The 19,665-nt window shown below is 47.1% G+C and overlaps 1 protein-coding gene across 2 annotated transcripts in view; it reads left to right on the top strand.

Moving 5' to 3' along the window:
• The window catches only part of CRY2 (cryptochrome circadian regulator 2), a 53,321-nt gene that overhangs the window by 24,523 nt on the left and 9,133 nt on the right, over positions 1-19,665 (top strand). For both annotated transcript variants that reach the window (XM_088461496.1, XM_088461495.1), the window contains exons 4-10: positions 5,588-5,772; positions 7,974-8,062; positions 8,435-8,575; positions 9,717-10,028; positions 10,659-10,810; positions 11,508-11,710; positions 13,537-13,623. In XM_088461496.1, coding sequence (XP_088317622.1) covers positions 5,588-5,772; positions 7,974-8,062; positions 8,435-8,575; positions 9,717-10,028; positions 10,659-10,810; positions 11,508-11,710; positions 13,537-13,623 — 1,169 coding nt within the window. The remainder of the gene's footprint in view (positions 1-5,587; positions 5,773-7,973; positions 8,063-8,434; positions 8,576-9,716; positions 10,029-10,658; positions 10,811-11,507; positions 11,711-13,536; positions 13,624-19,665) is intronic.

The following is a 19,665-nucleotide window of genomic DNA, read 5'->3' as shown; positions in this document are numbered from 1 at the left end:
ATAATTACATGTCATTTTTGGGGGGTTAAAAAAGGTCCTCAAATTACCCCAAAATCAACTTTTTCGTTAGTTTAGGCACCCCAAAGTTAATTACAATAAATTTTTAGTTGAATTTTTTTTTTGTTTTTCAAGGTGCCCTCAAAGTACCCCAAAATCACCCTTTTCCTACTTTTATTTAGCATTTTTCGTTTAATTCGTTTGAGATTAAACGAAAAAATTTATCATTTTCTTTCATTAAAGAAACAAACAAAAGCACAAATCAGCCATTTGACACCATTTAAAAACCTACAGTACCCTCCTAATGCCCACAGACAGCCTTCGGTCCTGCTAACGAAATTACCCATTTTGGGGGTCCAGGATGGTCTCCCCACATTTTCATGCACTTCTCGCAAATCTCATTTGGCAGTCAGTTCGCACCCCTCCGCTGCGAGCAGTGCGAATAGGCATTTTTAATTTGATTGGAGAATTCACGGGAGTACGCTTCACTGCGATTTGTGCGAGTTTCAAGAAATAAACTCGCAATTCGCACCTAATTGTATTGACCCCCTATGTCCATGATCCTTTTCTGTCCACCCAGGGCACAGTCTGTTTTAATGTTACTCACTTTGTCTTATCATTTACCTAATTAATACGGTCTGTTTTGAAACTCAACGAATTCCATATAAAAAGTACAGTGTAATTTTTGTCCCCTATAGGGCACTATGCAGACCTGGCAGCACCATATAAAGCAGTGATAATACTGTTAAATGTCGTGTTCATTTCCCAACTGCTGGTGCATTCTCTTGTGCCGCTAATATAGTCCACACTTGTGGGTCTTTAATAACCAGAATACCCTCGACTAGTGTCTCCTAATCCACCAGTATAGTAGGCAACACTCCTCCATCCAGCAGAAACAATCCTACTCCAGGGACCCCTGCATCAGTTTTCCAGCACAGATGCCCGGGGACAACAGCTGGTCCTTGTAGTCACACGATCTCCTTCTTTCTAGCTTACTGATAAAACACTTACAAAAGAGTGTTTGCAATGGGAAACCTCTCCAATCAGCTTCTACCTATCACTTTGTAAATGCTAGTTAGAAGCCGATTGGTTGCTACAGTACAGGCAACGACTCCGCTTATTTAGAAGTTGATACATTTCCCAGTAAGTTCCCTTGGTACAGGTTAGGGACCAGCCCTTATTTTTGTTTACTTTTTTTCATAGGAACTGCTGGACACCCTCATTGTAAATGTGAAGGGATCCTAGTGTCCTCATTAGATTCTTTTTGCACCTACTAGTGAGGAGTGTGACCACTACTGGGGCTTGAAGCAGGTCCTCCCCTTTTACTCCAGAACCTGTCTTTTACCACCTCAACACCTGCTTGCCAGTAGCCTGATGTGGGGGCAATCTGCAACCATTCTTCTACTTAAGGGCTGGTCTTCTCCAACTCAATGGGGCAAGCGTTTAGGCCACAGTAATGCATGATTTGCTTTGATGGTGGACCAAAATCTTGTGCAAGGCTTGTTTCCTGGATTTAAAGGAGGTAAACCCCCGCCCCCCATATCCCTAAGTGTACCATGTGCAAGCACATCTAGGGTTCAGGGTGCTCTGATTATCCATTGCAAATCATTAAACCAGTACAATATTTTGATTTTGGTACCTATATAGGATGAATCTCTGATGTGTAAAAGGTTGCTACTCTCCCCAAAAGAAAGCTTAAAGATCCAGTCCTTGATGTCACCCATATGACATGGCATTTATCACTGCTCAGCATTTCGGCATCAGATTCTTGCGCTTTGCTCTGGGAATGCAGTGTTACATTTCCGGAGTAAAGTGCAGACTCTAATGGCCCTACCTACCAAATATTGATGGACTCCAATTGTGAGAGATACTAAACAATCCGTTTTTTAACTTACATTTTACAGGCTTTGTTTGAAAAATGTAAGGTAGAAGCTGATTGGCAGGTACTTTTATCTCTCAGTTTTATCTCTCTCCAAACTTTGATAAATACCCCCCTGAATCTTTAATCTTTTCAATATCGCACTCTCGCAGCTAGCAGCCGGGACCTTGTGGGTGGGTGGCTGCACAGAAGACTATGTATGTGGCAGGAAAGCTCTTGCTTAAGGGTTTTAAGAAGACACTCCACCAAACCAATATCTAATATGCATTTCAGGAGCTCTCATGTCAATAGAGAGAAAGGGAGGATTAAGCAGCACGTACGTCATAGCTCATGTTAGGAAATTACACAGCCCTATTTAAATTAGAACTTGTGTTGTTGATCCTTCTGAACTGCTGGTTGGTTCAAAATCAGCTTTGTTAGTGGGAACAGCCTTTACATATCATTTGTAGTATTGTATCAGCAATAGTCCATAAAATGTGTTTTGGTTGTATTTTTTTTTTTTTTTTTTTAAATTCTCCTTCATCCACTAGGGGACACTGGAGCATAGACCATGGGGTATAGACGGTGGTAGAGTAGAGCCTGGCACTTTAAATTATTTAGAAATGTGACTGGCTCCTCCCCCTCTATTCCCCATCAGCCTCAGTTTAGAAATTGTGCCCGAGAGCCGGTGCACAGTGGGCTGTCTCCAGCCCTTTAGTATTTCATTTATTTTAAATTTAATTTTTAATCCTTTTTCCAGTGAGGACAGGCAGACTGTGGACTGCGGCAGCCCGGGAAGGGACCGTCACAGCTACTGTGGCCTGAGAAGGGGCCCCTGCGTGAGACGCCTGTCTCTGTGAGGCCTGGCACAGCTGGAAACGGCTTGTGTCCAGGTTCCTCAGTGCCCCCTACGCCCAGCATCCCAGCGGCAGCAGTAAGATGTGAGTATGCCACTGCTCCTAAAATCTAAAATCGGAGGAAACATTTTAGACTCCTTAATGGGTTTCGGGTGACTACGGGGTCTATCCCTCCCTTGGTTGGGATCACTAATATCTATGCTTTCCCGCCTTCTGTATCACTGTATTGGTACACTTTTCAGGATGCATTCCGGTACGCCAGGTATTGTCTTGTCGCAGACTGAACTGATGTAGGTCAGCAAGATAAGTCTCTAATGCAGTAGCCCCCATGTAAGTTTCCTTTTTAAACATCCTCTCTCAGAGCTTATTTGGTTAAATTACAACAGACAGCAGTTAGTCATTTTTTCTGCAGGCCCTAGGCCACCCTCCAAGCAGGTTTGGCAGGATTAGGCTCGCCTTGTATAATATAGGCAGGCATTAAGCATAACTTGGTGGGGCAGGTTCCTGCTGTTCAATGATAGTATCCACCATTTTTATGTCAGACGTCACTGGTTAGAGATCCAGTGTTACATATGTAATATTTCTATGTACATCTTGTAACAGGGTCTTCGTTGATATTTTATGCTAGGCTTCCTTAGTTATAAGAACTTGACGTATATTTTATATATATGTGTGTGTGTGTGTGTGTGCATACATACATACCTGCCTAAGGTAACACTCTCAGGTAGCGGACTGCTGATGTTTTGGGGGCCTTCACTGATTCATCTCTTAGACTGGACGATAGCGACGCTATTATGCAAGAGTCTGTTGGGGTTCTGCTAGAGTCTGGACTGCTATGCAGAAGGCCTTGTTATGTTTTTGTTTACTACGAGGCCACCCCTTGGTTCCCTCTTGGGGCATTTGCCGTTTATCCCCCCCTTCTCCTTCGGGTATCCAAGCTAGTCTGTTCCTGTCAGTCCACGGCCTTCTAGACACGGACTTCCGTTTTATCTAAGGCACCTTCATGAAAACCCTTCTAGTGTTCTAGCCTAATTGACTTGGGTACTTCCTACACTGGGAATGGCCCGTATCTCTTGCCTGTAGGCCAGCTCTTCTTCTGAAGAGATCCTTAGGGTTCTTGCACTCTGTGTGGCTGTTGCTTCCATGATTTTCAAATACTAGGAAGCTGGTATTATCTGCACACTTCCATTACTTTTGGAAGTTGTCCCTCATAGGCTGTTACTGGGGGGATTGGATTGATCTTCCAGGCATGGAGGCTGTTTTGCCTGAACTCGCTGAAGGGTTCATGTTGCCGTCTTATGGTTTATCTTGTTATCTGAGCCTCTGCAGGGTGTTGTAGTCTCCGATTCTCTTGGTGCAGCCTCCATTTTAAGCATTGTGTGATCCTAACTCGTTAGAGACTTCCTAAGTTCTAACCCTTCTGCTGGTTGAAACCCCTTTCTGATATGGACCGCAGGAATGATCCTGGCGGATTGTTCTCTGGTCTTCTTGTATATTCTGTTGCTTGAGTATTCTGGGACTGGTACAGTGCTATATGTATGTAATGTATGTAGATCTATATAGATATATATTTATCTGTATAATTTTCGCTGCCCAGCAGTGTTGGGATTCTAATGTCAGAGGAGGTCTTCTCAAGTTGTTTCTTTTCTCCTCTCGAATCTTGATGGTGCTATCCTTTTCTACGGATCAGGGCTGGTCTGTTTCAGTTTCCGTTGGTGTTCTGAGTTAGCTCATCCGTGGTTGGTGACTAGGGTCGCTGTTCTCCTGTTTTCTTTGGCTTAGGCTGGGAGTTTGGGGAATTTTGCGGCTGTGTCTCATTCTCTCCTGTGTTCTACAGCGCTTGCTTCTCAGCTCTTGTTTTTTTTTACAAATATCCTAACATCAGTGTGTGGCGGTCCCTCTTTCGGTTGGCCACTATGTCTGCGAGTTTCTCAGTTCCCACCTGGGAGGTTAGCTTTGGGACATCCCCATGGTCTATGCTCCAGTGTACCCTCGTGGATGAAGGCGAAAATAGGATTTTGGTACTTACCGATAAATCCCTTTCTCCGATTCCACAGGGGACACTGGACGCCCGCCCAGCGCTGCTTACCTGGTTTTTTGAGTGTGGTTAATTTTTGATTTTTTTTTCTAGTTAGACTGCGTTTTCTCTGCATTACTGCTGTTTCTCTGCATTATATGGTTGTGTGACTGCATGTGTTCCCTGCAGTGGGTCACTGTTCTTCTTCAGTCGGTCTTCTTCCGTTCTGTGGATTCTTCTCTTCTTCTGTTTTCCTCAGTCTCCTCTCGGGGTCAGTTTCTTAACCAGGGCTGATGGGGAATAGAGGGGGAGGAGCCAGTCACACTTCTAAATGATTTAAAGTGCCAGGCTCTATTTTACCACCGTCTATACCCCATTGTTTACGCTCCAGTGTCCCCCGTCGAATCAGAGAAAGGAATTTATCGGTAAGTACCAAAATCCTATATTTTTATTTTTTTTTAACTCTGTAAATTTACTAAAGTGAGAGTTTTTAGAAGTGGATATGTTGCCCATAGCAACCAATCAGATTCTAGCTATTATCTTCTAGAAGGTGCTAGTTAAATGTTAAATAGAATCTTATTGGTTGCTATGGGCAACATCTCCACTTCTAAAAACTTTCACTTTAGTAAATTTACCCTTAAGTCAGGGTAGTTTGCCAGCTTAATATGCTGATTTATGGCAGTAACATGTTGTTATTTTAAAGTGTGGTGTTGTGCCTGCAACCGATTGATTGCTGGTGACATTTGGATTCAATCCCGGTGAATCCTAAAATGTCAGTAGCTCCTTATGTACTGTACTCTAAGTCTGGGTATTAAGTCTGGCAAGATTTGTAAATCTCCTTATGTATTCTTTATACAGAATTATTCAGCTGAACGGTAACAGCCCTCCACTAACTTACAAAAGATTCCAAGCCATCATCAGCCGCATGGAGCTTCCGCGGAGACCAGTCCCGAGTGTCACAAGACAGCAGGTGGAAAACTCCCGAGCAGAGATCAAGAGCACGCACGATGAGACGTACGGTGTGCCATCTTTGGAGGAACTCGGTAAGGCGTTGGTAATGTCACATTAGTAGCACAGCAAAAGCACAGTTCTTATACACACCGACTGGGTTTTAGTCCTGTATTTAAAACTGACACCGTGGGTACACTTGTACTAAATCAATAATGTGGAGTCCTTGCTCACTGCTCCAGTCCGTTGGGTTAAACCTCCTGGATCCTTACTAATAATCTAGACACAGTGGATGCAATGATTGTAGCCTAGACCCGGTAGAAATGCAGCCTATCAATTCACTAGGCACCAGTGACTTGTCTTAGTGAATTGTTGGGCAGCGTTCTCCTAAATATTAGGTCATTACACAAAGATGGCTGCCACCTAAATGAAGAAAATGATGGCGATAAGGTAATTGTCCCTGTCTTTCTCCAATGTATCAATAGTGCCCATAATGAGACTGTCCTAATGTAGGAGATTGTTTACATAACACCACCATATTCCACTGGTGCCTTTTATTAGTGCCCTTCATAAATCTTCAGAAGATGAGTGCTCTTCGTTTCTTGGATTTGGTTTGGGCTTTCCAGAATTATGTTTAGAGGATAAGAAATGTCCACCAGATGAATGATCTATTGGCCCTTTGTGATGCTCAGAAAAGGGGTTTACCAGCTTCTAAACAGTCCATTTCTTGGTGGATTACTTCCACCACTTGTTAGGTGTAGATTGGAGTTGGGCAGCCAGTTCCACAAAAAGACTCCAGGTACATTCTATCAGGTCGGTGAGTGCCCTGTGCAGAGCCAAACAGCGCCAGAGATGCCAGTTTTTGAATGGGGGTACTGCTTCCACTTTGCAAATGTTCCTGCGCTTCTCCCGCATCCTCTTTACCCCAACATCAATTTAGTGCCCCCCCCCATGGACTTAAAGAAAATCCTCTCTTTGTGCAAATTCACCTGGTACAGTTGAAAAAGATGGCACCTTCTTATTGATGGCAATGGGTGGCATCGTTGTGTAGGAGTGTGCCTAGATTTCCAGTAAATTAAAAGAACAAGAGATAATTTTGAGAGACAAATTAATTGGGTTCGTTTGGGTGGAAAAGTTCATTTAGGGGTGCAATTGCGGGTTCATGGGTAAACCCATAGCCTTGAAAAGAACCTGAGTTATCCAGTTGGTCAGATTTGCAGGATACTCAACCTGCCACTATAGTCAAGCACAATGTTAGGACCAATATAATTAAAACATTGAAAACATAACAGTAAAACCTATAATAAAGAGAGGCCCAGTGTCCCGTCACTCTTAATGGTCAATTTAGTGAAGTTTCTTGTTTTCACCATCCACCTTTTCCAGAATAGCCAAGTCACTGCACATGTGGGCACATAACCCTCTACAAATGGTGTCCAAAATATTGTAGAAAAAATCTGATGCTTTTGTGTGAATTCAATTCACTTGTCAAAGGAACTATTGGTTAGTTTTCATTTTGGAAGGATGAGTAGGGTCTTCAAAATGTTTCTCTTATGGCGCTTATTAAGCCCTGAAGAAGTGGCACAACGTTCAAAGTCATTTTCACGAACCGCATCAGTCTAAACTCCGCCTTCTTCAGTCTTGTTAGAAGTATTGTTTATTAGAAATAGCTGAAGTACCCGGCATTGCCCGGGTTTAAATCTTCAAGTTATTAAGTTAGGCATCTCAGACCAATTGCCACCCCCTCTGAAGTTATCATCGAAATCCATCCAATTGATGGCACAGAACAGGCTCCCTGCGTCATAGTTCTGCCCAGCGTACCCCAACGGGAGGTCCGACCGGGACCTCAACCCCTTAGTATGTCTTCTGGGATGTTACCACTCTGAAGTTTTTGTCCAAATCCATCAAGTGGAAGGCTCAGAACAGGCTCCCCGGGTCAATGTTCTGCCCAGCGGACGCCAACGGGAGGTCCGACCGGGACCCTAAACCCCCAAAATCTGGCCAGGTTCCAACTGGACCACCTCGCGTTGGTTTCATCCCAATCAGTGCAGGGGTGTCCGAATGCATAAACGGACAGTCAGTCAGACAAACAGACCTATGAATTGTATATATAAGATGAGTCATTAAACCTTTAAACTTAAATCCTGATCACTAACCAGAGGAAATAGAAGTGCCTCTATTGTATTAATTGAATGTGGTTTTTTTATTTTTATTTTTTTACAGTGTTGCCTAAATATCTGCACATGTATGAATAAATGTTGTGGCCATGTATTTTATATGTATATATGTTGTGTGTCAGGCTTCCCATGCGACAGTCAAGGAGCCGCTGTGTGGCCAGGAGGGGAAACGGAGGCTCTGGCCCGTCTAGACAGACACTTGGAACGGAAGGTAAGGGAACAAACAGGAGAGCGCACTTGTACTGTGACCTGTTTAGGCCAAAAAGGGCAGCCGCAGGGCGCTACAATGGGATTTTTTGCAAAAAAAAATGAAAAATCCTGAAATCTGATTGGTGGTCAGGGTAGACTATAGCTAAGTATTTAACAGTGAAAGAAAATCTAAAAACTCATCACTAAGGTTTATTTGCGAACAGTGCCGAAAGGTGAAAACGGTAACCAATCAGGTGTTTGCTTCCATACTGCATAGATGAAAGCTGAATGGTGATTGGCCGCTGTACTTTTAATCTATATTTGCACCTTTCGGTAATGTTAGTAAATAGCTCACTGGTTCCACAATAATTTTATGTCGATGTTTCTGTTGCAGGCTTGGGTGGCAAATTACGAGCGGCCGCGAATGAACGCAAATTCTCTGCTGGCAAGTCCTACGGGTCTCAGTCCTTACCTGCGATTCGGCTGCCTCTCCTGCCGGCTCTTTTACTATCGCTTACAGGAGTTGTATCAGAAGGTGAGTCTGTTACTTCTCAGGAGTCCTAAACATGGATCATTCATTTCTTTAGGTCTAGTGTTGGGGTTTTAGAATACACATCTTCTAAGAAGGATCATACTAAAATATACATTTTCCTGGATCATCCAAATGTTTAAGCCGCTGTTCAATCAATGAATGCTGTTTCCCTGGATAACCATAAAAATAAGAAACTGATTTATCCGTTACATTTGTCAGAGTGTAGGAGCGTCTCGAGACATCAGTATTTCCTTCCCTGATCTGTTACAGTAAGCCCTCTCATCTGTAGAACGTCTCGCTGCTCTATAAATAGTTTGCATGAGTTGATCTGTTCACTACACACGGTGTAGGCAGCCGTTTAATGAGTAATATTCCTGAGCATGCAACTTATTCGTTCAATAGGGCCCTTTGGCCTCATACATGTCACTGAAAATTTAATTGGTATACTTAATTTATTTATTTTTTTATAACTATTGTATGAACTCTATCATATTGCCTGTTTCTGTGTAGAGGCGAGGAGTACATTAGGTTTTGCTCTGAACGAAATCGTCCTGTGTGTCCCAGGCAGGGGTGTGCTCAGGGTCGTTAACGACACTGAGCAGAAACACTGAACAAAATGAAGAACGATTTCGTTCAGTGCCGGGCTCCCTCCCTCATCCCCGAACATGTTCAACCTGACAATATCGTCAGGTTGGACAGGAGGTTCGGGCGATGAACGGCAACTACAAACGGGAGTGCGCATTGGTAGTTGCCGTTCATCGTTTTGGCCCTGAAACTGAACGATTTTTTGAACGATAACGACATCGTCATCGTTCAGTCATCCAGTTGTGGTCTTAAGGTGTGTAAGGTGTGTACGCACCTTAAGACCACAAACCAGTAGTAATTTACCTTCTCCAAAATCTCTGTAGCTCAGCGTACTGAGAAAATGGTGCATATTATAACACACATGCTTTCTGGCTATTTTGGGTAGAGAATAGCGCTTGCTTCTTTTAGCTATTGGCTAGTAGGTGTGTGTGGTGTAGTATAAGGGGGGTTCAGACACTTGGACTTGGACTCTGATAAAATGATTGTGTGTAGGCATTTTGTCAGCTGAAATGGTAACTCCGGCTCTCGCTGTGTTTTTTTTCTTTTGTCTGTCGCAAAGGTGAAGAAAAACAGTCCCCCGCCGCTGTCCCTCTACGGCCAGCTCCTGTGGCGAGAGTTTTTCTACACCGCCGCCACCAACAACCCCAAGTTTGACCAAATGGAGGGGAATCCCATTTGCGTGCAGATCCCCTGGGACCGGAATCCAGAGGCGCTGGCTAAGTGGGCTGAAGGGAAGACTGGCTTCCCGTGGATTGACGCCATCATGACGCAGCTGAGGCAGGAAGGCTGGATACATCACTTGGCGAGACACGCAGTGGCCTGCTTCCTGACACGGGGAGATCTCTGGAACAGCTGGGAGTGTGGAGTAAAGGTCAGTTAGATGAGGTCTGTTGTCCGTCTTTCCTGAATATACTATTAAAGGGCTCCAAAACCTACAATTTAAGATGCTTTACATTAACCAGCTAAAATATTTATGCCATTTTGATAACTCCTTTAGTGCTGTAGTAGTTCTGTTTGGCTCAGCGAGAAACCATGTAGAGAAAGCATTGCCAATTTACTCCTGTGGCTTGTGCAAAATTTTCGTTCTTAAACGCACAAGGCCTGATTTAGAATTGCAGGCAATAGGTCTCATGATTGGGCCCCGCCTGTCGGGGTGTGCCTCAATGTTTGGGCCCCGCCTGTCTGGGTGTGCCTCAATGTTTGGGCCCCGCCTGTCTGGGTGTGCCTCAATGTTTGGGCCCCGCCTGTCGGGGGGTGTGCCTCAATGTTTGGGCCCCGCCTGTCGGGGGGGGGGGTGCCTCAATGTTTGGGCCCCGCCTGTCGGGGGGGGGGGTGCCTCAATGTTTGGGCCCCGCCTGTCGGGGGGGGTGCCTCAATGTTTGGGCCCCGCCTGTCGGGGGGGGGTGCCTCAATGTTTGGGCCCCGCCTGTCGGGGGTGTGCCTCAATGTTTGGGCCCCGCCTGTCGGGGGTGTGTCTAATCTGATCCCTGTCTTTGTGCAGGTCTTTGACGAGCTGCTGCTGGATGCGGATTTCAGCGTAAATGCCGGCAGCTGGATGTGGCTTTCATGCAGCGCCTTCTTCCAGCAGTTTTTCCATTGTTACTGTCCTGTGGGCTTTGGGAAACGGACAGACCCCAGCGGTGACTACGTCAGGTAGGTCTGGCTACAGTTACACAGTTTATAGACATTAGAATTGAACAGAAAACATAAGATGAGAGGCGGATTTGTTGTCCTAGAAATAGTGTTTGCGCAAAGACTTTCTCTCTGGAGATACTGTTCTTATAAAGGAGAAGAAGATATGATTCCCATAGCTCTTAGCCTTTATGTATTCATGTCTGTAGCATGTAATATTTATAGCTTCTGTACACAGTATATAACCGCACTGGTTTCCATATCCATTGTTAGAAATCGCACTGCGGGGTTGGTTATACGGGGATCGGGCTCAATGATCTCATCATAAATAAATAGGCGTCCTACTTAACCTACCTCTTCAATGTTTTTCCCAGGAGCTTGTGGGAGTACCTATTCTGAGCGGTAATTGCCTCCTAATTGAAGTGTATATTTCACCTTCATGCCAAACCTGGTGTAGTGTTGGGTTAAGAGAGACCAAATTGACTGTGTGTGCCTGCGTGTATCTGCGACCAGGCTTAGTCCTTGCATAAGGTCCAACCATTATGTATCTCCTTATACAAACAAGAATCATTAAGTTATACAGCTTATTTCACCATATATTTGCGTTTAGATTCTTGAACGTACAATTCTTCATATGACAGGTGTGAGAACGGGGCCACCTGGCTGTCAGCTTGTGCATTGCCACTCTCTGAATGCTGGATATGTCTTTTGTCTGTAGGCGATACCTGCCTGTGCTGAAGGGCTTCTCTTCCCGTTATATATATGAGCCCTGGAATGCCCCGGAGTCTGTGCAGAAAGAAGCAAAGTGCATTATAGGCATCCACTACCCGAAACCCATTGTGAATCACGCAGAAGCCAGCAGGCTGAACATAGAGCGCATGAAACAGACCTATCAGCAGCTGTCCCGCTACAGAGGCCTCTGTGAGTATTGGATGTACATTGCAATGTCCTTAGAACCATGCGACACTCTCCTGTGTTCCATGTATTTATGCTTAGGATGTGTACACACTGCATGAATCTACATATTACATTATTGGTAATCGGTTCTGTCCAGCTTTTTATATAGAGACCCTTTTTTCGCACCATATTGAAATAAGTAAAAAGCAAGTCCACTTCTTTTTTATACCCCAGTTCAGGTTTATTATGCATTTGGTGTAACTCGTCATTTTGGTAGTAAACGGGACAAAAGACAAAAAAGGAGAGAAAGTTGAAGAGGAGCAGAGCACAGGTTGTTAGCGGGGACTATAAATCAAAGCTTTGCAGCCAATGGGAGACAAGGATTCAGGACACCAGTTAGGTAGCCTGATTGCAGGATGTGTTAGGCTGCGTCTGGCCTTAAGGCCGCAATTTGGACGCCCCTGGGCTATATACTCCTAGCACCACCTGCTGGCTAACGGCGATTCCATTCCATTGCATGTAAATGTAAAATGTGCACCGAACCAAAGCAACAAAAGCGCAAATAGCATTTCTGTCTAGTGCAAGTTAAGGTAATGAACACAAGTGTCTTTATTGGTCGCTGTGTTTTACTGCATTTGTACTAATGCAATATTAGTAGGTGATTCCTAATGACAGGCAATTTAAGATTTTATAGATGATGGTGAATATATAGGGGATGTTTTCTGGATATGTACCAATTGTTCAAGTTTTGTTTTTATTTTTTTGTGCCTCTCCTAAGCCTCATGTTCACCATACACAGCCCTTTATCCAGCCGGGTGGTCTTTCTACATTAGCATAGATATCTTCCTGCCGGTGTGCCATGCTGAGGCCTGCTGGAGGACAGGGCCGAAACTAGGATATCTGTCACCCGGTGCAAGGCAGCAATTTTGCGCCCCCTCCCTTCCCGTACCTGGATTTTGTCCTTGCTCCTCCATAAGGCAGTGCACTAGTCAAACGTCCCTGGTATAGTGACTTACATTATTCCACACACCCTAATGCCCATTATACATTATGCTACAAACTATAATGCCTATTACCAAAGTGCCACTTACATATTTGCCCGACACTATTTTATGCCCCACAGTAAGGCTTCTAATTACTTTAAAATCACCTGCTCATTGCCAATTTTTTTAAGCTCATTACCAGGGGTTCCGTGCTTGTTGCTAGAGGGTCTCATGCTCGTTGCTCTGGGGTTTATGCTTGTTGCCAGCGGTTATATGCTCGTTGCCTTGGGGTTTATGCTTGTTGCCAGGGGGTTACATGCTTGTTGCCAGGGGGTTACATGCTTGTTGCCAGGGGGTTACATGCTTGTTGCCAGGGGGTTACATGCTTGTTGCCAGGGGGTTACATGCTTGTTGCCAGGGGGTTTCACAGGAGAAGATGCAGCTTTCAGCATCTTCTCCTGGCACTTGCGCTGACCTAACAGACACTAGAGGTCCAGTAGGACCTGTAGTGTCTATCTCCTCCTTGGCGGCGGCCATTTTTGGATGGCCGTTTTAGCAGAATCTGCTGAAAATGGCCATCCAAAAATGGCCGCCGCCAAGGAGGAGACAGACACTAGAGGTCCAGTAAGGACCTCTAGCATCTGTCTCCTCCTTGGCGACAGCCATTTTTGGATGGCCGTTTTCTGAATCTGCAGCCCCCAAGCCACCGTGAGTCAGCCCTCTTTCACCCCCTGCATTCCGCCACCCGGTGCACATGCACCTCTAGCCCCCCCCTAGTTGCGGCCTTGTGGAGGAATTATACAATTGGGGCTAATTTAATTTATATTTCACTTCTCAGCATAGATCATCTTGCATTTACCGTTCCAGGTATTCTGGCCTCTGTACCGTCTTACGTGGAAGATATTAGCAGTCCTATGGCAGATCCTGCTTCCTCTCGTCAGATCTCAGATCCAGGTGAGACGCTCAAATCTCTGCCCCACGCACTGCAACCACCGAGCAAGTGTACTGCCAATGTGGGACTTGCAATGCCGCCGGCCCCAGTTTAGACCACGTCCCTGTTGGTAAATCTGTCCGTGCGTTTGTACTGTGCACAGGAAAATAATTAGTATGTACTGTTCTCCTCTACTCCTAGAGGTCTCGTTACTCAGTGCTGAAGTTTCTGTGAGCGTTCGTCTCATGTATGAAGCCTAAAAATAGATCCGGCAGAGTGCAGAACATATCGACCTGCTGGCTGGTCATTAACGTCAGACAGCACAAACCGTTATGGGGTGTGCGTCCGCGTAATGTTAACGCACATCTGTTTGTTTTGTCACATTAACGGTAGCTAACATCTGGCACTGAGGAAATGAAAAGCAACAATGGTGTCTATTATGCTGCCTCTTCAGTGTTAGTTAAAAGGGTTACTTTATGTAAGCCAGGACCCTTTTGATGTTATTGGAACCTAAAGGCTCACAACTTTGGAGCCACGGGCCATTATCTGACCTCACCTTTTATACAAGCATTGTTCTCTTTATGCTGTTGCCATAGATAAGAATTTCCTGGCACAATCCTATTCATTTACTACATCGTCAGATCGATCACATCGGCTGATTTTACTTCTTCCTCCATTGGAGGGCAGTTTTTTCTTTGCAGTTTGGTATAGAAGCTATAAAATAGGGGTGGGCAATAAGCAGCCCCCCCAGGTGCACATCCCAACATGCCCAGCCACAGTTTTGCTATTTGACCATGCTAAAACTGTTGCAAGGCATGCTGGGATGTGTAGTTCAACAGCTGGATGGCTGCTTATTGGCCACCCCTGCTATAAAAGAACCTACATCGTTCAGGCTCAGTCACCTCCTAGAGGTAGAGACCAAATGTTAAAGCCCATCCTGGTATTTACATAAGCGGGATAATTTATTTATGACTTTATTTCATTGATCATATCCTTAATTTTATTAATTTTTTTTTTGTCTTAACTAACGAAATAATAAAGGAAGTGTGCCTGCTCCATTGTGCTTATGGGGTTTCTCATTTTCTGTACATTTATGGGTCTTTCTGCATGTACTCTTGTTCATCTAATAGTTTGAGGCATCTTTGTATTTCTACTTCAGGGTCCATAGGGGGTCCACAGGGTTGACCTTGGGGGTATAGCTGGATCTGGATCCACGGGCTTTCACTGCTCCCAGGATGCACTTGGGTCCGTCCTCATCTATACCCCGAGCCACAGGCACCTCAGTTTTAGTTGGTGCCTGGCCGGAGTCGGGTTACCCTGTTGCAGTGGGGCTGCAGGAGCAGCCCTAAGCTTTGTTTTTTTTTAAAGAGAAAAGTTTTTTATTTTTTTATTTTTTTTTACACTATCAGAGCGGCAGCATCAGACTGTCCTTTAGGATGTCCACGCTGCCGCTTCTATTCCCCACTGGCACCGCGACACCAGTACAGATCTGGGGATCGCGGTGGGACCCCAGAGTCTGTACTAGCCGGGCTCTGGGGACTCCCTTGACTGCTGCCGGATCGCCGGGGATCAGGTAAGCCGCAACCCACGGATACTTTACATGCAGTCAGAAGCCTCCGGTCTCTGGGGGCAGACCGGAGGCGCTAGCAGCGGCGGCGGGCTCCCCCTCTCTGAGGAACACCCCACGTGACCGCTAGACCACCAGGGTAGTAAGCTGGAAGTGGGACCAGCAACCCGGGGGTTAATTGCTAGCCAGGGGAGGCAGCCTTCCCTGTCTAGCGGCTCCTCCCCTCAGCTCAGCGGTCCTTTCAGCACGCAGTCTGGCGTCGCTGAGTTGATCTTATCTCTCAGCCACTCCTCCTCTGAGGTCTCCGGCGCCCATCTTTACTGGCAGGCATCGCAGAACTAACAGGCGGTATCAAGTGGACCGGTCCCCTGTGTACCTCTCCCCTGCTGAAGGGCAGTGTACACAGCGCTATAGCCCTCCCAGACACTGAATCTGATGTTGATTGTAGCAGAAGGTGCAGTGAGTAATAACTTTTCTGCATTGTATGTGACTATTGCTAGTGCTGCCTGTCTGTGACTTATTCTCCTTACTGTCAGCTTATACCTATCCCTTTCCTTCTCCTACAGCCCGGCAGGTGTGTGGGGGAAGGGTGTTTTTCTGGTAACCTCACTTATATAAATTACGTATTTGTGAGGTCAGTCACATACTGTTGTGTGTTACACAGTACCATATCTGGGCTGTTTGTGTTGCATACTGGTGAGTGCGCGGGTGTTAACACCTTAATTCCTCTGGTGATACGTATTCATTAAGTATTTACTGTATCATGTCTGATGAGGAGACTGAGCGCTCCGGGCTCCTGTGTTGTTTTCCTGCAGACGCTGTTCTGCGAGGGTGGATAGGGAAGATTTATCTCCGGATGGTCTGTGCGGGCGGTGCCAGCTGGTACCTGGTCCCTCTAAACCCCCTATATCGCAGGACCCTCCTTGGGGGATGTTTTCCCAGGTGCTGGCGTCTATTGCGGACCGTTTCAGTCCCAACAGCGCTCCCTTCTCAGGCGTTGCCCCAGCCGAACATCACCCATTCCCCGGGTATTCCGCAGTTTTTGCAGTCTCCCCCCGGATCCCGGACTGTGGGTCCCTATACGGGGCTGCCTGTGTATGTCCAGTCTCCCCCTGTGACGCAGCAGTCTGTGGTGCCTGCTCAGAGTTTTTCTCAGTCGGCTCCTCCACCCTGGGTAGATGTTCTCTCCAGCTCGGTACTGAGTCTGGCGGCCTCATCTACAGCGTTTCAGTCAATGTTGCAAAGTGATGTGCCACCAAGGGCGTCTAAGCGCCCTGTTGTGGGTTCACTGACGGCACATTTGTCGGACTCGGACGTGTCGTCAGATGATGGAGAGATTCATGAGGACTCTGACTCTGATGCCGTGGGCCAGGAGGTAGAGACTAAGTCCTCCATTAATGTGCCGGCATTGGTTAGGGTGGTGCGGGCTATCCTCCATATAGAGGATGATGCGCCGGCTCCTAGGTCGAAGTTTCCTCATTTTAAAAAGGCTAAGGTAACTTCGAATGTGTTTCCCCTGTCTGACCAATTGACGGATCATATGGCGGTGGCCTGGCAGTTACCCAGTAAGAGATTCCAACCGCAGAAAAGGTTGGCGTCTAATTATCCTTTTCCTGAAGCACATTGCAGGAAATGGGAAACCCCACTGGCGGTGGATTCCCATGTCACCCGCTTAATTAAGAGCGCTACGTTGCCATTGCCGTCTATATCTTCTCTGAAGGATCCCACGGACAGGAAATTGGAGACTTGTTTAAAGTCTATCTATTCCCTCTCTGGAGCTGTGGCCCGTCCGTCCATGGCCATCTCTTGGGTGGCTAAGGTCATTGAGAGCTGGGCCAACGCGTTGGAAGATACCTTTCCGGACGATGCTTCGGATATCCAGAGGGCGTTGGTGGGACAAATGAGAGACGCGGCTTCATATATCGGGGAAGCGTCGTTAGATGCTAGCCTGCTGACCTCTAGGGTGTCTGCTGTAGCTGTGTCGGCTTGTCGGTCCTTGTGACTGCGGTCCTGGAGGGCGGACGCGGATTCTAAAAAGGGCCTGGAGGTCTTACCTTTTAATGGGGAATTGCTATTCGGTCCGGACTTGGACAAAATAGTGGATACTCTGGCTAAATCCAAGTCTGCCTTCCTCCCTTCGGCTTCAGCACCTACTAAGGGGAGGAGCTCTGCTTTTCGGTCCTTTCGGGTTCAGGGAAAGGCCAAAGGTCAGTCCTTTCCGAGGCAGTCGGCAACCAAGTCCGCCTCTAAACCCAAGAAGCAGGCCGGGAGTGCCAGCCGCCCTGCTTCCAAACAGGAAGATAAACCTTCTGCCTGATGGGACGGGCCTCCCTCTGGGGGACCCCAGAGTGGGAGGCCGACTTCTTCAATTTGCCCAGTGCTGGCACAATACCACCACGGATGCCTGGGTTCGAGAAGTGGTCTCCCAGGGGTACGCCCTGTCTTTTTGGCACAGGCCGCCCCACCAGTTTTTCTGCAGGAGTCCTTCTCAGGACAAAACCAAGGCTTTACAGGTTCAGGAGGCTATAGAGTCCTTGCTGAAAGCAGAGGTCATTGTTCCCGTTCCTCAATCACAACGAGGGATGGGGTACTACTCTACTCTGTTTCTGGTGCAGAAACCCAATGATTCTCATCGCCCTATCCTCAGCTTGAAGTCTCTGAACAAATTCCTCAGAGTTTCCAAATTCAGGATGGAAACGTTACGTTCCATCATTCTGGCGATGGAACCTGGGGATTACATGGTGTCCCTGGATATCCAGGACTCCTACCTCCATGTTCCGATAGCACCTTCGCACCAGCGGTATCTGAGGTTCGCTATCCTTCAACATCACTATCAATTCCGGGCGCTACACTTTGGCCTCTCCACGGCATCAAGGGTATTCACCAAGGTGATGGCAATCATGGCTGCACATCTTCGGAACCAGAACGTACGGCTGCTGCCGTACCTGGATGACCTCCTTTTGCTGGCAAGCTCTCCAGAGGTACTGCTTCAACATCTCCACCTGACGATCGCTTGTCTGCAAGCACACAGATGGTTGATAAATTGGAGAAAGTCTTCCCTGACTCCGTCACAGCGGATGGTTCATTTGGGAGCCCTACCAGATTCTCGTCAGCAAAGGATCTTCCTGACTCCGGAAAAGGTCTCCTCCCTACAGCTGTGGATACACAGTTGCCTGAGCAGTTGCCGCCTGTCGGTTCATTCTCCGGGGTTGGGGGGCAGTGACAGGCTAGTTGTCACTTCAGGGACGTTGGACGGCGGAGGAAGCACTTCTCCCCATCAACATCCTGGAACTGCGGGCTGTGTACAGGGCCCTGCAGTCATCCGGCACCGCTCTTCAAGGAAGGGCGGTTCGAGATCAGTCCGACAACGCCACCACGGTGGCGTACATCAACCACCAGGGAGGAACTCTCAGTCGAGCTGCAATGTCGGAGGTGTCTCGAATCCTTGCTTGGGTGGAGTGCCACATTCCCGCGATCTCGGCGGTCTTCATTCCCGGCGTCCTCAATTGGGAGGCGGACTTCCTCAGCCGTCACGACACGCATCCCGGGGAATGGTCGCTTCACCCAGAGGTGTTTCAGCTACTCTTGGACAGATGGGGGCTGCCGGAGCTGGACTTGATGGCCTCCCGTCACAATCACAAGTTGCCCGTGGACGGGTCAAAGACAAGAGACGCAGGCGCATGTCTGGTAGACGCGCTGTCGGTGAAATGGCCGTTTCACCTGGCGTATCTGTTTCCTCCGATATACCTGCTACCTTAGGTCCTGCGGAAATTCAAGCAGGATGGCGGCACGCTCGTGCTGGTGGCTCCAGCGTGGCCCAGATGTCCTTGGTACTCCGATCTGAGGAGCCTCTCCATCGACGCTCCGTACCTTGTTCCTCAGCATCCAGGACCTACTGTCTCAAGGGCCCTGTCTTTACCCAGATCTGGGTCGGCCGTCTTAAGGTCTCTGGGCTTCTTGGGTTTGGTTATTAGTACCATGCTCAGGGCCTGCAAGCCTGCTTCCGTACGGATTTACCACAGGGTGTGGTGCACTAACTTTCAGTGGTGCGAGTCCAGAAACTATGATCCTCAGGTGTTCCGAGTTTCTAGGATCTTGGAATTTCTTCAATCAGGTTTGGACCTAGGCTTACGCCTTGCCTCCCTGAAGGTGCATGTGTTCGCGCTGTCCGTGTGGTTCCAGCCAAGGATCACTACACTGCCAGATGTTCACACTTTTTTTCCAAGGTGTTCTCCGAATCTAGCCTCCCTCCATGCTTCTTGTGGCTCCTTGGGACTTGGCGGTGGTTCTTCGGGTCCTGCAGGGCCCTCCTTTTGAGCCCCTTGAGTCGATTGACCTCAAGTGGTTAACACTTAAGACTGTTTTCTCCTGGCGATTGCTTCAGCCAGGAGGGTGTCAGAGTTAGGGGCGCTCTCCTGTCGTCCCCCCTTCTTGATTTTTCACCAGGACAAAGCGGTGCTTCGCACTCGTCCTGAGTTTTTGCCTAAAGTGGTCTCTA

The sequence above is a fragment of the Taudactylus pleione genome, unplaced genomic scaffold (assembly GCF_031769625.1).
Source record: "Taudactylus pleione unplaced genomic scaffold, aTauple2 ptg001060l, whole genome shotgun sequence".
Classification (NCBI taxonomy): Eukaryota; Metazoa; Chordata; class Amphibia; order Anura; family Myobatrachidae; genus Taudactylus; species Taudactylus pleione.
Note: the sequence above shows the minus strand (reverse complement) of the source record. Positions and strands in the feature narration are given on the sequence as shown.